The 13428-nt window shown below is 34.8% G+C and overlaps 1 protein-coding gene across 1 annotated transcript in view; it reads left to right on the top strand.

Annotated features, from left to right (window-relative positions):
* Positions 1–3289: 3289 nt before the first annotated feature.
* Positions 3290–13428, top strand: part of xpo4 (exportin 4) — a 36415-nt gene continuing 26276 nt past the window's right edge. The window contains exons 1-6 of the mRNA XM_084421209.1: positions 3290–3441; positions 8216–8321; positions 10331–10472; positions 10646–10784; positions 11835–11951; positions 12459–12612. Of these exons, the coding sequence (XP_084277335.1) occupies positions 3376–3441; positions 8216–8321; positions 10331–10472; positions 10646–10784; positions 11835–11951; positions 12459–12612 (724 nt within the window). The 5' untranslated portion in view covers positions 3290–3375. The remainder of the gene's footprint in view (positions 3442–8215; positions 8322–10330; positions 10473–10645; positions 10785–11834; positions 11952–12458; positions 12613–13428) is intronic.

Raw genomic sequence — 13428 nt, 5'->3', positions numbered from 1 at the left:
ATTTTAATTTTGCTTAAGTGTGTTAGTTTAGTTGCCAAAGTATTGTTTTATTTAATTGATATTTAAATTCAACAAACATTTATCTTGCCCGGCTTGATTTAATTTGCTTAAAAGCTTACTTATCCTGTTCCCAATAGTTGCTTTACATTCATTTGTATCTAACACATTGTTTTTAGAGGTGTGTTTTCTCAGCAGCTGGCTATCCAGAACAAATTCTTAGCATTATTGTTTTTACCTAAAACTTAAAAGAACAAAAGTACAAGTACTGGGATTCCAGCTGTTTCCTTTTCTTGTTATGCTTTTCATCATATAACTCTGTCTGCTTTATCCTCTTCCTGTTTCCCAGAACATCTTAATTGCATTTAGTTTCATAAGAAGATCTTAAAAGTCAGACGGGTGGTTTTTGTTGTGTTTGTTCATGCTCATCCAGATCCACTGGAAATGATCTTGTCTGTCACCATCAGTGAACTTTTTAACAGATTTAATGGAACAAGTGCAAAAATGTTTTGTCATCGAGGCTGCTGCACCATTTCAACGTGATCACACAGCACAGTATTATAACAAGACAGTCTCTGACTGAAATGTAAAGAATACTTTGAGGCAGAAACTTTTAAGAAAATGGGGAAGAAGTGGCAAAAGAAAAATGTATCTGATGGTATGACTATGTGCAATACAGAAAATACAATATAGTTTTCTAAATACAACAAATAGCCTTTATTACTTTAAAACTGAATTATGCTATCTAAAAGTATATATTATATTGATTTATATAGTTTCAGTATAGTTTCATGACCCAATGCTGCTTATTATTATTATTAATATTACACTATAAAGTACATTATCATCATACTTTCATTTATAATAATTTCTCTCTCTTTGTGTAAAAAGTGTGGTTTTGATTGTCAGTGTGATTGATCTGGTGTAAGACGAACTATGTGCCTTCTAATGAATGTGTGGGTGTGTGTACCATGTGCTGATCAGTATTTCAGGAGAAGATGGAAACGCCGTCACTTCTTGCTCTCAGGCAGGTCCTGACTGTAAGAGAGGCGGTGGTTTTTTTGTGGGATAGCTTGAAGAAGACAAAAAAGAAAGCAAGAATGAATGATTGTCTTTTTTGAAAGACGAAAAAGAAGCAAGAATGATTGTCATTGAGACTCTGAAGGAGATGTATATGGATGTCATGGCAGGGTGGGTATGGAAACGCATTGTATGCATTTGGTCAATGATAAGGATTGTTTTGAATTTCTGTGACAAGTCCATTTAATTGTGATCTAATTTGTAGTGATGATTGCTCACTGCATGAATTCTCTCTCAAGATGGCTGACAATCATGTGGTTACGTGTTTGCAGTCAATATTGTCAAACTACCCCGTATGACCGCTGACTGGAAGAGCTTTAAAATAAGTTGATGATGATCCATTCACATTTGCTTTATATATTGTGTCAGTACGATCACTCCTAAAAGTTAAGTGAAACCTTAACAAATATATTTCCGAGACAATGTATATGCCAACTCAGATTGGTATCATGCCTTTGGTCCAGTCAAACCAGTTGATTGAGCTCAATGGGAGTGTGACAGCAAGTGTTGCAGATGTTTTGCTACCCCGTATTCGTCAGAATGGACCACTCAGTGAAAAAGCATGAGCTTTCTACAAATCTCTCACAGAGTCAGGTTTAGGGTTTGAATGTAATTAGTGTGTTGTGCTTATGATGGATTTTGTGTTTTACTTTTGAAAATGTTGACTGACAATCTTTGACTGTATTTCGAACTGTGTGATGACGGGACTTTTTCCTCTAATGTATGTTTTTGTATTTTAATGGATGAATGGGTTGGGACTTTTTGACGTTTGTAATCTTTTACCTGTGTTATACAATTCTGTTACTATTGAACATATATTTATACAGATATACATATTTTTTGTATCCTTTTATTCTTTATTTTTCTCTTTTCTGAGCTAACTTTTGAACCCCCATGTCTACAGTATTACAGACAGTATGCATTTGGATTTATATCTCATTTTTTTTACATGTATGTATGAATTGAGAATGTTTAAGAAATGCTTTCGCTGTCCTCATGTGTAAATGTATGTCTAAATTAAATTAAACAAATCGTCCTCTTGTTTTGAGTATTGTTGAATGAATGGTGGTGTGTGTATAGAGATGTCTGGGCCAAGATACGTTTAGCTAATGTAAAACATCAGGGCGTGAATGTCTTTAATAACCATTTATTCCCACCAATACCTTTGTCATCAAAATGTACTTTAAAGTTGAAGGGGTGTATTTTACACAATTTATATCAAGTGCAGACTTGATTATGTATGAACATTTTGACATGGCTATAATGTAAACAGCCACATGGCCAGAGCACCTTAATTCCAGTTTGCTCATCTCAAAAACCTGTCATCATACAAATACAACTTGGTGCATACATTTAAATGATCTATTATTAAGGTATCATGATTTTTATGAGAGCGAGAGAGTAATAATTACAAAAATCTGAATATATCTATGGTCACATTTGTGATTAGTATGAAAAATCTCCTTTTCATAAATTGTATATTTCAAGTTATTGTTAAATTAAAAGTACAAATGCATGAATTATTGCCTCATAGTGTGTGTGTGTGTACATATACATATATACACACACACACATTATGTACTAGGCCTATATATTATACATTATATATAGCCTACTTAAAATCCCCTTTTCATAAATTGTATATTTAAAGTTATTGCTACATTAAAGTACAAATGCATGAATTATCATCACCTCATAGTATATATATATATATATATATATATATATATATATATATATATATGTATTATGTGTGTTTGTCTGTGTATATATATACACGTGTATGTATATATAGAGAGAGAGAGAGAATTTTCCACCAGTTACAGTTCTGACCAGTAATAAAACTGAACTTTTTAAAATCTCTTCTAGAAGCCATGTAATGGTTTCATTGAGCCATCCAAATAATGAAATACACCTGCACACTTAATTGGGATTTTAGGGAATAAATATGTTAAATCAGTTTTATACATGGCCTATTAAGATAAACACAAAAAAGCAATTACTATTGATAGTGAAATTGATAGTGCTTTCCAAAAGTTCAAGTGTGTACAGATCAAATGCAAATTCCATAAAATGAAAACCAAGAAAATCGTGAATTAATAAAAAAATAAGTCACATAATACCTTAGTTACAACAGAATGAGCAAAGGGTATAACATCCAGTGAGTGCCATATCATGTATTACATAACCTGTAAGGGGGCATCAGAGCTGTCTGCCAAAAAGTGCCCGTAAACTCACTGGCCCGAAGTGCTGCTTAATCCCACAATGCAGTGCATGGCGCGTCACTGAAGAACGACCATGATGGCGGCGGTCGGTGCACCAGAAGTGATTTCACAGCTGGAAAGCGCTGCCAAAGTTTTAATGGTGAGCATTTCGCCGCTGTTTTCACGTCTCTGTCAGTGTGCTGTTAGCTCTGTGTGGGGGTTCACTCTGAGGGGCTCTTGCTGGTCGTCAGTTAGCGGGGAAAGTCTCGATAAACGCGGAGCGGTGCGTGGCGCAGTGCTCGACTCACTCCATCCCGCAGAAGCCCAGCGCAGCCACCATCACCTTCATCATCACCATCTTCTTCTTCTTCATCATCATAATAGCACCACTCTGGTGACACAGTCAGTGTATATAATGATCGCTGTGAGCTCAGGTGATGTGTCTCAGAGGCCTAGTTTGATCCTCCAGCCTTGTAAAAGCGCGCTGGATGAGTTGAAGTGTGTCTGCTGGAGTTTCTCCATCAGCTGCTGTAGTTTCACACGCTGTTGATTCAGCCGCACGTTTGCTCAAGCACATGTTTAGCAAAGCTTCAGGGGACCAGAGAAACTTTTAGCTTATTATTGATATCATAGTAACGCCATATCCTTCATTTTCTGCCGTTAAAGGAGTTTATTAGTTACACTGCTGGAAGTTGAGAGCAGGACATGTGTAGTTAGATGATGGCCTGTGCAGTTCACTAGCAGTGTCTCTCAACCTGGTGGTTACCCGACTAGCATCATACAGACAGAATAACACGAGCATTGAGAAGTGTGTGTGGGGTTGTGTTACTGCATTGCTCAAATCTCTTGGCAGTCTCATTCATAAGTACTTATGAATTAAGACTGAAAATTCGTTTTTGATTTTTAATGCAGTGTTTTAAGTTGGTGAAATAGTTTGGCTGTAATACTCTGTGAAGCTTTTAGTCCATTGTTTTGATTTTAATTTCATATATAAAATATTTTAGTGGTATTGCAGACTTCTGTTAATTAGTTTTTAATAGCTGATATCAGTATTTAGAGAGTAGAGATCTTGTATGGCATCAAATCGTTTATATTAAATGAGCTGTTTACTTTACACTATAAACTTGCTTCATTAAATGTGTGAATAAATGCAATTAATATAAAGCTAGTGCATTATAAATTGACAAGGCTGTGGGTGAATTTTGGTAATAACACCAGGAACAGCTTTCACTTCTGTTGAACGAGTAGGGATAGTTAGCGACCTATGGCGATCATCTCAAACTGCTGTCTTCTTGAAAATAGTTTTCATACTGTTTTAGTAACAATGTAAATACTCTGAGGTCTCTGTAGAAAATAATGTATTTAAACTAGTGTTCAGAACCTTTTTGGCAAGGTTGGCAAGATTTTAAATTTTTTATTATTTGATAAAAAATACAGTAAAAGCGGTAATAAATAACTGTTGTTTTCTATGTATATATATTGTAAAATGTAATTTATTCCTGTGATCAAAGCAGAATGTTCAGTATCATTACTCCAGTGTCACATGATCCTTCAGAAATCATTCTAATATGCTGATTTGATGCTCATTTCATAATTATCATCAATGTTTAAAACAGTTTCTGTTTAATATTTTTGTGGAAAACGTGATGCATATTTTCATAATCCATTGATGAACAAAGTTTTATGTGAAATAGAAACTTTACTGTCACGTTTGATCAATTTAATGCATCATTTTGTTTACAAATATTTGTTAATTTTTTTAAATGGTACTGACCCCAAACTTTTGAACTGTATTGTGCTTAAATATGTATAATTATTTATTGTAACTGGAAGGATCACCTGTTTTAAATTGATTGAATGCATCATATCGTCATATCGATCGTATTTCATCATAATATATATATATATTTGATTGGGATTATGAGCAGCCAGCTCATGTTGTCTTTCACTTTTTTTGGTTTACTGCCTTCCTTTTTCCAGAATATATATATTTTTTTCATAAAATTACTAAAATACTTTAAACATATTTTGGCTGCCATCAGGTTTAATCTTAAGGCTGCAATTAATTTACAGACCTTTGTGGTAGGAGTGATCCTGACAATGTATCTTAATTATTCATAGTTTTTTAATCTCTTGATAATTCTCTCCATTCATCTTGCCCGAAGCCTGACCAGTCCACCGTTGAACTGAGTAGATTAGTGGTTATGAAGTCAGTAGACTCTAGATTTTGTCATGGTTATTTTTTAGATAGCTGAAAGGTCATTCATTAAAAGTGGAGATCAGGTATTAATTTGTTGTTATAGAGCTCTGATCATCAGTCAGACTCACTGATATCACTGCAGTCATGCTTATGCATACTAATAATCACTAAAGGGTGCTAGATAGTAGGTGTATCATTAAAGTGTAGTATCACTCCACTTTCATCACAGTATTAAATTAGCAGACACATTGATGAATTCATTTCAATTATCCTGCTAATGTGTGTGAGAATTTATAATTGAGACCGTCAAGATGGCTAGAACACATTTTTAGGCGTGTATGGGTAAAAACATTCATACAAACATGCTATTTGCAAAAATAAATCCTGATATATAGCTAATGCTATGATAATTTTGAATTTAGCAATTGCTGACATGTCGTACGTTCATATCAGCCTGTCCAAAGAACAAATGTCCCGCTGTGTTGAATAATTCTCCATATTCTTGACATATCCATATTCCGGATCCTTTTGCTGCTTGTTTTCTTTAAGGGTTCCATCAGTCGCTCTTCGTGATCATACTGAACATCACTGTGTGATTAAATGACATTGTGTTGATGACATTAACTAAGAGGCTTCAGAATGAGCCACACATATGCCTGTCAGTGCTTTTAGGAATGACTGTGCTGTTGTTTTTTGTCTACTAGGGGTCAAACCACCTTTAAAGAAGTTGTGTTAAAACCCTAAATTAAATGCAGAAGAGAATTTTATTTTAAACAAACACCCATTGACCCATCGTCACCGCATCTGACTGTGACTTGTACGTCAGCTTGGTTAAAAGTGAATGTCATACTGAAAAAGCAAGTAGATTAGCTTGTTATAGCCTTAATATTTTGTGCAACTGGGCATTTACCTACAGTTAATATTGACACACATGGATTCAGCCTGGTGCTGAAGCCATCATCAAGAGCTAAGCAATCAATACACACAGTAGGCAGATAGGCTGGTGACCAGAAACATTTGAATAGAGCACAAATATAGGTCCAGGACCTGCTATGTCTGCCATGTTGAGCCGCTTCAAAAGAACAGTAGATCATGATTGATTTAGACTAAATCAGGGGTTTCAGTGTTTTTCAGGCCAAGGACACCTTGGCGTATGTTTAAAAAAAAAAAAAATTTTTTTGTTATTTACATTTTATCCTGACCTGTAATAACAAGAGCATAGTACACACTTTTAATTATTAAAATAATTAAACAATTAAAAACAGTTTTGTTATTTGAAATAAAATACAAATATAACTGAAATAAGTTGAAGTTGAAGCATTAAAAAAAGTATGACAAAATTGCTACAAATTAAAACTGAAATACAAATTAAGGCTAATATTAGGAATATATATATATTCTTTGAATTTCTACATTTGAATTTTTTCCACACAAATTTGTGATCAAACGATCGCAAGTGGAACCTGCAGTACAGCTGTAGAACACCTGTTGTGGACCACTGGACTATATTCTTGTTAATGTTGATGTTTCCATGGCATCAGACCAGATTGAAACCGTGGAGCTAATGAAGCAGAAGTTTGCAGGATTCACAAGAGTTGATTGGGTGTAATCACTGTTGTTCTTGTAGCCTAGGCTAATAGGCTTCAACTGGCAGATGGGATTTTATATTTGTGTTAGAGAAGTGGCAGATTTTTCCAATGCCTCCTGGTGGTACTCAAGAATAGAGGTCTGCAGTTGTTGTACAGTCTGACATCATGTCCTGTGGCTCTCTCATGCTGCGAAGGGTTGATCTGTGGAAAATGTTTCTGTTCTGCTGCTTGTGTTCGTTTTATGTGCCTGGTGACGAGCGTCAGGTGGTGTCTGTGTGTATGAAATTATGCCCTCTTCTCTCTAGTCTGGTTACTATGAGGTGGATGATTGCTGTGCTGTAATTAGGAATGGAATGTGATGTTTAATGCTATGACTCAAGTGTGTGATGCGTTCACAGGCCAGACCGGACTGGGTGTATTCAAATGTGTATTGTGTGTCGCTTCAGTGGTCATCACTGGGAATAGAAAAGCTTATTTTTGTCATCACTGTTGGAGGCTCTTTTACCATTTTGTCAGTGACCTGTTATGATTATGATTATGAAATGCTTGTCATTTAGCCTGGTGTAGTATTTCTCATTTGGTTGAGACTAAAAGATACAAAAAAAACTATTGAAAAACTAAATAAGTACAATATAGACTATCGTTCAAATGTTTGGGTTCAGATTTTTGTTTAATACTTTAAGCAAAGATGCATTAAATTGATCAAAAATGACAGTAAAGGCATTAAAGATGTTACAAAAGATTTCTATTTCAAAATATTTGCTGTTCTTTTGAACAAAATAAAATTAAGCAGCATAACTGTTTGGAACATTGATAGTAAGAAATGTGAATTAGCATATTAGAATGATTTCTGAAGGATCATGTGACACTGAAGACTGGAGTATTATTTCAATGTCACAGTATTACTGTTTTTACTGTATTTTTGATCAAGTAAATGCAGTCTTGGTGAGCAGAAGTGACTATAATAATTGAAAATAAATTGTAATAATTTTTTTTATTTAAATACTTAGAGATGGATATGACCAAAATCTAAAATGACTTTAGCTCATTGTTTGTTTTGGTGTACATGTGTGATATTAGATACTGACCTGTGTAACATGTTCAAGCACACAAACGTTTAACCCCTCCTATGAATGTGTTCACAGGCACCGCCGTCCATGGTCAGCACAGAACAGAGGCAGCATGCAGAGCACATATTCCTGTCCTTCAGGAAGTCAAAATCCCCCTTTGCTGTCTGCAAACACATCCTCGGTGAGTCTCAGCTCTCAGACCTGACAGACACTGCAACTAATACTGACTCTACGGTGTTGTTGGTGGCGGATGAATACAGTCATATGCGCGCACAGTACAAAGTACCCATGTGAACTGCGAGGTCAGTGCTGACAATAAATCCAGAATAAATGCAAAGAAACGGTTTGTAATAATAACTTGAATTCATGAAATTCATGAATTCTATTCATGAAATAAATAAGATAACCACTGTCAAGACCAATCATAAAAAAAGTGCTTAAAAATATTTTACATTTTAAAATCTGTACATTTATATGTAAAACCTCACTGAGTGACATTTGAAAAGTTAGTAATAAAATTAACAAATTGACACATTACATAGAAAAGGTGGCAGGTCTATTATATTGCATTTACACTTACATTTTACATTTACATTTTACATTTACACTTCAAGACTTTATGCATAGATAACTTGACGTAACAGTATTCCATTGCTATGGTTTTCACTGTCAATCTGAGTCAATAGTGCATTTAAATATGGTTGTCATTCCAGAAACTTTGCAATGTGTAGTTAGCAGCATGAAAAATATATATTATTTACACAAGGCAAGTGAAAATCACTGCCATTATAATCACTGAAGCTGACATATAATTCAGGTAATTACTCGAGGTAAACAAAGCTGCACTCTTGCGAAAATCTCTTGTTGACATTGTGTTTATACTTTGTTGGTTATAATGAAAGGATTCGCAATCATGCAGAACTCGCACTGAAAAAAAACCTGCCGTTTTGAGTGGTGTTGAGCAGATTCAAACACATCTGATTGGCCATTGCATTCATGCGCTCAACAAATATGTCTGTGATTGGCTACAAAATTCAATGCTGCATAAACATGTTGTAAATAGAAACCTTTGACGCTCTTCGCTCACACAAACACTCACAGGAGTGTTTTAAAGCAGCCGGCTATCAGTGGGTACTGGTCCTGCAGACCGGCCGGTATCGTCACATTAAATGATCAAATAATTCTTTGGCGGGACAAAGATTCATTTTGGTGACTGCCAAAACATTTTCAATGCAGGAAAAACCCTGTTTTGGGTCATACGTCTTAGAGGTCACCAGTGACTTGTCAGTCTCCTCATAAAAACACAGACTATACATTTTAAATTTGTATGACTCTTAGACGTATGCCAGAATATGAATGTTGTCGAAGCTAAAACAAATTGATTAAAAGCTACAAAACCAGTTTTGATTACATAAATTGTAAGTACATTCTCTTAAACTAAATTATCTGTAAAGCTGCTTTTAAACAGTTAGGATTTTGAGAAGCTACACAAATAAAACTAGTACACAATCTACTACATACCATTTTTAGCATGTAAAAGGCCCTTTAGTATAATTTTAAAAACGTCCTTTAGATCATTGTACACGTTATTTTGTTGTGAAATTTTATACAAAAATCGATGAAGTAAATGTAAAAATTACTTTTAATAATATTTAGTAAGATGAACATTTACTGGACTGAAGCAATGTTTATTTGTACATCTCTCAATCTCTCTTACAAGCTATCAGAATTTCGTCTTATGTTTAGGCCATACAAACATCAGCAACTGCCTCCGAATAAATTGCCTCTGAATAGACGTTTTTTTTCCCTTCCTCGAGAATATGAGTGTAATTTTCCCCTTTATCATACTATATGAGTCACAAAAGCATGACGTATCAAATATGATACTCAACAAAAATCACGTGCAAACTTAAAAAAAAAAAAAAAATTCAGTTTAATGACCCAATTATATAAAAAAGAAGAAGATTTTTATGACTTTCTGTGATTTTTCTAAGAATTTGATGATATTATTTCATATGTCAGGCTTTATAGTGTTAAGCATTTTTAACACAAACTCAATCTCTGGTATGAATTTCAGGAGCATCTTAAACTTTGCTTAGAGTGTAAAATAATGTTGTAAGAGCAAAATATGAATGAATAAAGAATAATAATAATAATAATAATAAATGAATGTTGTCTTTCTCTCCTCAGAGACTAGTAAAGTGGACTATGTGTTGTTCCAGGCAGCCACAGCTATCATGGAGGCTGTGGTTAGAGAATGGATCCTTCTGGAGAAGAACAGCATCGAGTCCCTCAGAACATTCCTCCTCACCTACGTCTTACAGAGACCAAAGTAAGTGTGTGAATGAACATGAAAGTGTGACAACATACGATTGTACCTTTGGATAACTTCTGAAACCCATCTCTGGTAATAGCCTATATTCAGCTTGGCTCAGTAAAAGCGTATTGTGTTAACTGTATTGTAGTGTAACTGAATTGTGTAAATCTCTTTCTGCTTCACTGCAGTCTGCAGAAGTATGTTCGAGAGCAGATCCTGTTAGCAGTAGCGGTAATAGTGAAGAGAGGCTCTCTCGACAAATCCATCAACTGTAAGAGCATCTTCCATGAGGTCAGCCAGCTCATCAGCAGCGGCAACCCTACAGTGGTAAGACTTGCGTATCACATGGATGAAAGCCGTGAGAGTTTACTGCGATATCAAACTATAATTCAGCAAAGGCTCATTAAATGTATCCAAATTATTCCTTCAGTTATTAACATTAATGGTAGTCTTCTACTTGAAAATACTTGAATGCTTAGCTAGGTATAGGCAAACATCGCATAACATCAATTATATTTATGACCACATCTTTCACTCTAGTAGGTCTTGTATATATGAGGCTAAAAATGTTGGTCTTTTTTATTAACGCTTTATAGCAATTTGAATTAATAACATTAACAAACATGAATAATGATCAACAAATTTGAATAGTTTTATTAATAGAATGTACATTCAAGTTCATAAACATTTTTCATAACAGATACACATTTACTTAATATCTAGTCAGGTTTTGGAAATTAGTGAATACATTAAGTAAAATTTTAACATGCTATATACAAATATGTAAGGGGTATTTTGAGCTAACAATGTCTGGGGACATCAGAGATTTATTTTACATCTTGTGAAAAGGGCCCTTTAAAAAAATCAATATGGCAATTAAAAAAAAAATCAATAATCATCAATCTAATCCATATTTAGTAACTATAAAGTAGTTGTTGGGAAAAATGATGAACCTTTATTGGTCAGAACATGTGGAGGACCTAATGTGTTGTATGTGTATGACCAGTGTGCCCCTAAAAATGTATTTTTGTTTGAGTGCTCCTAAACAAAAATGTTTTAAACAAAATAGAGTACACACTGTTTCCTGCAGAGGGCGCTCCAGTTTCATGTTTTAAATTTGTCCAATTTCAGGTAATATATTCAATATGTGGTGAATCAAATGCCTAGTCATGACTCATGATTGTACTTTATACAGCAAAAATGAAGCCATTGGAAAACTTTTGGCCTTATTTAATGTATTTAGTGCCAATATTGATTGAAATAAATATTTAAAGTTTCTGAAAGTATGTAGGATATGTTTCCTAAGATATTTAACCCATTTTGGCTCGATGGGAAATAAAGTTGTGTCACTGTGCATGTCTGTATCTGTCCTGCTAGCAAACACTGGCCTGCTCCATCCTGACGGCTCTGTTGAGTGAGTTCTCCAGCTCCAGTAAGACCAGTAACATCGGCCTCAGTATGGAGTTCCACGGGAGCTGCAAACGCATCTTTCAGGTCTGTCCTTCCGTCCCAATTATTCTCCTTGTGTCTTTTTGATATCAGTTGTATTGACCCAGGGCTAGCTGTTACATTTGTATGTTAACCTGTAATACTAGGCAAAAATGTAATGTGAAAAAGTGAAGCAGTGTTATATTAGTATCATTGATATACTATTATAGCTTTTTGTAAATATTTTGAATTGGATTTTTTTTAAACATATTTTCTGTTTTCTTTCATTATAAAGTTTGTAATATTGTGTATTTTTGGTGTTTTCATTATTTTTAAATGTATATAGTTTTAATTAATTTGAATTTATTAGTTGAGGTTTATCTTTAGTTATTTTTTGTATTTCAAGTATACATATACACACAAAATTTTATTAAATTTTTTTTGTAAAAATTCTCTTATGCTCGTCAAGCCTGCATTTATTTGATCAAAAATATAGATATACCAGTTATATTGTGAAGTATTATTACAATTTAAAATGATGATTTTCTATTTTAATATACTTTAAAATATAAGGAGGACGACCTCATGCAGATCTTCATGCTCACTATGGAGGTCCTGCAGGAGTTTAGTCGGAGGGAGAACCTCAACGCTCAGATGTCCTGTGTGTTCCAACGCTACCTTGCACTGGCCAATCAAGTGCTCAGCTGGAACTTTCTTCCACCCAATCATATCCTTTCATAAGTGATTTTTTTTATATTTGTGTGCTTATGTTTGTAGTCATGACTTTTTCACTTTTAATTTAGAGGAAAATTGAGAGAGGTGATGCAGGCTAGATTTGTGTCCCTGGGAGCATAAGGGAACGCTAGACCTGGGATGAAGCTGCAAATGTTTTAGAGGCACAAGGGTTAAGAAAGAAAATTAACTGTGACTTATTTTTGGATTAATAATAGACAAGCTATAATGTGATAATCATTCTCAACCTTCTTAGCAGTTCTCGCAAAAATAATCGAGCACACCGAACCGGATCCAAGCACAGTTCTTTTTGCTCTTTAAAAAACAACCTTTTTCCGATCATGAAAAAAGTTCACCTGCTTGAAGCCACAAATTTTAGAGGAATTAGAAAGTATTTCCCAGAGTTTCATTCTTTTAATATTTTCACATCAATTTGAAAGGTCTGGTTTTCTTGCCTCACCGTAGTTTTACTTCTACCTTCGTGTGTCATTTTCTTTTGCTGTTAGCATGTGCTAGTGTTAGTCCTAAATCATGAGCTGTGATTGATGGTGCGCGTGCGTCTGTGTGTGTTTTAGCTCTGTGAGGTGTTAATCCCACTCAGGCTGACTTTGTGTCTCTGTGTCTCTTTAAAGAGATCTGAGCTGGCGTCTATGCCAACCAGGGTCACGTATCACTTACAAAGGAGGCCTGTGCCAAGCCCTTATCGTGCTCAATAAGTGTGCCTTTAAACACACAGCTCATTGAGTGCTGGGGTGGAATGTCGGGCGGCCATTTGTGCATTGATGTGTTTGCATAGTTTCAAGTCATATTA

The sequence above is a fragment of the Rutilus rutilus genome (genome assembly GCF_951802725.1).
Source record: "Rutilus rutilus genome assembly, chromosome: 10".
Classification (NCBI taxonomy): Eukaryota; Metazoa; Chordata; class Actinopteri; order Cypriniformes; family Leuciscidae; genus Rutilus; species Rutilus rutilus.
The sequence above is the reverse complement of the archived record's forward strand: the minus strand, read 5'-3'. Positions and strand labels throughout refer to the sequence as shown.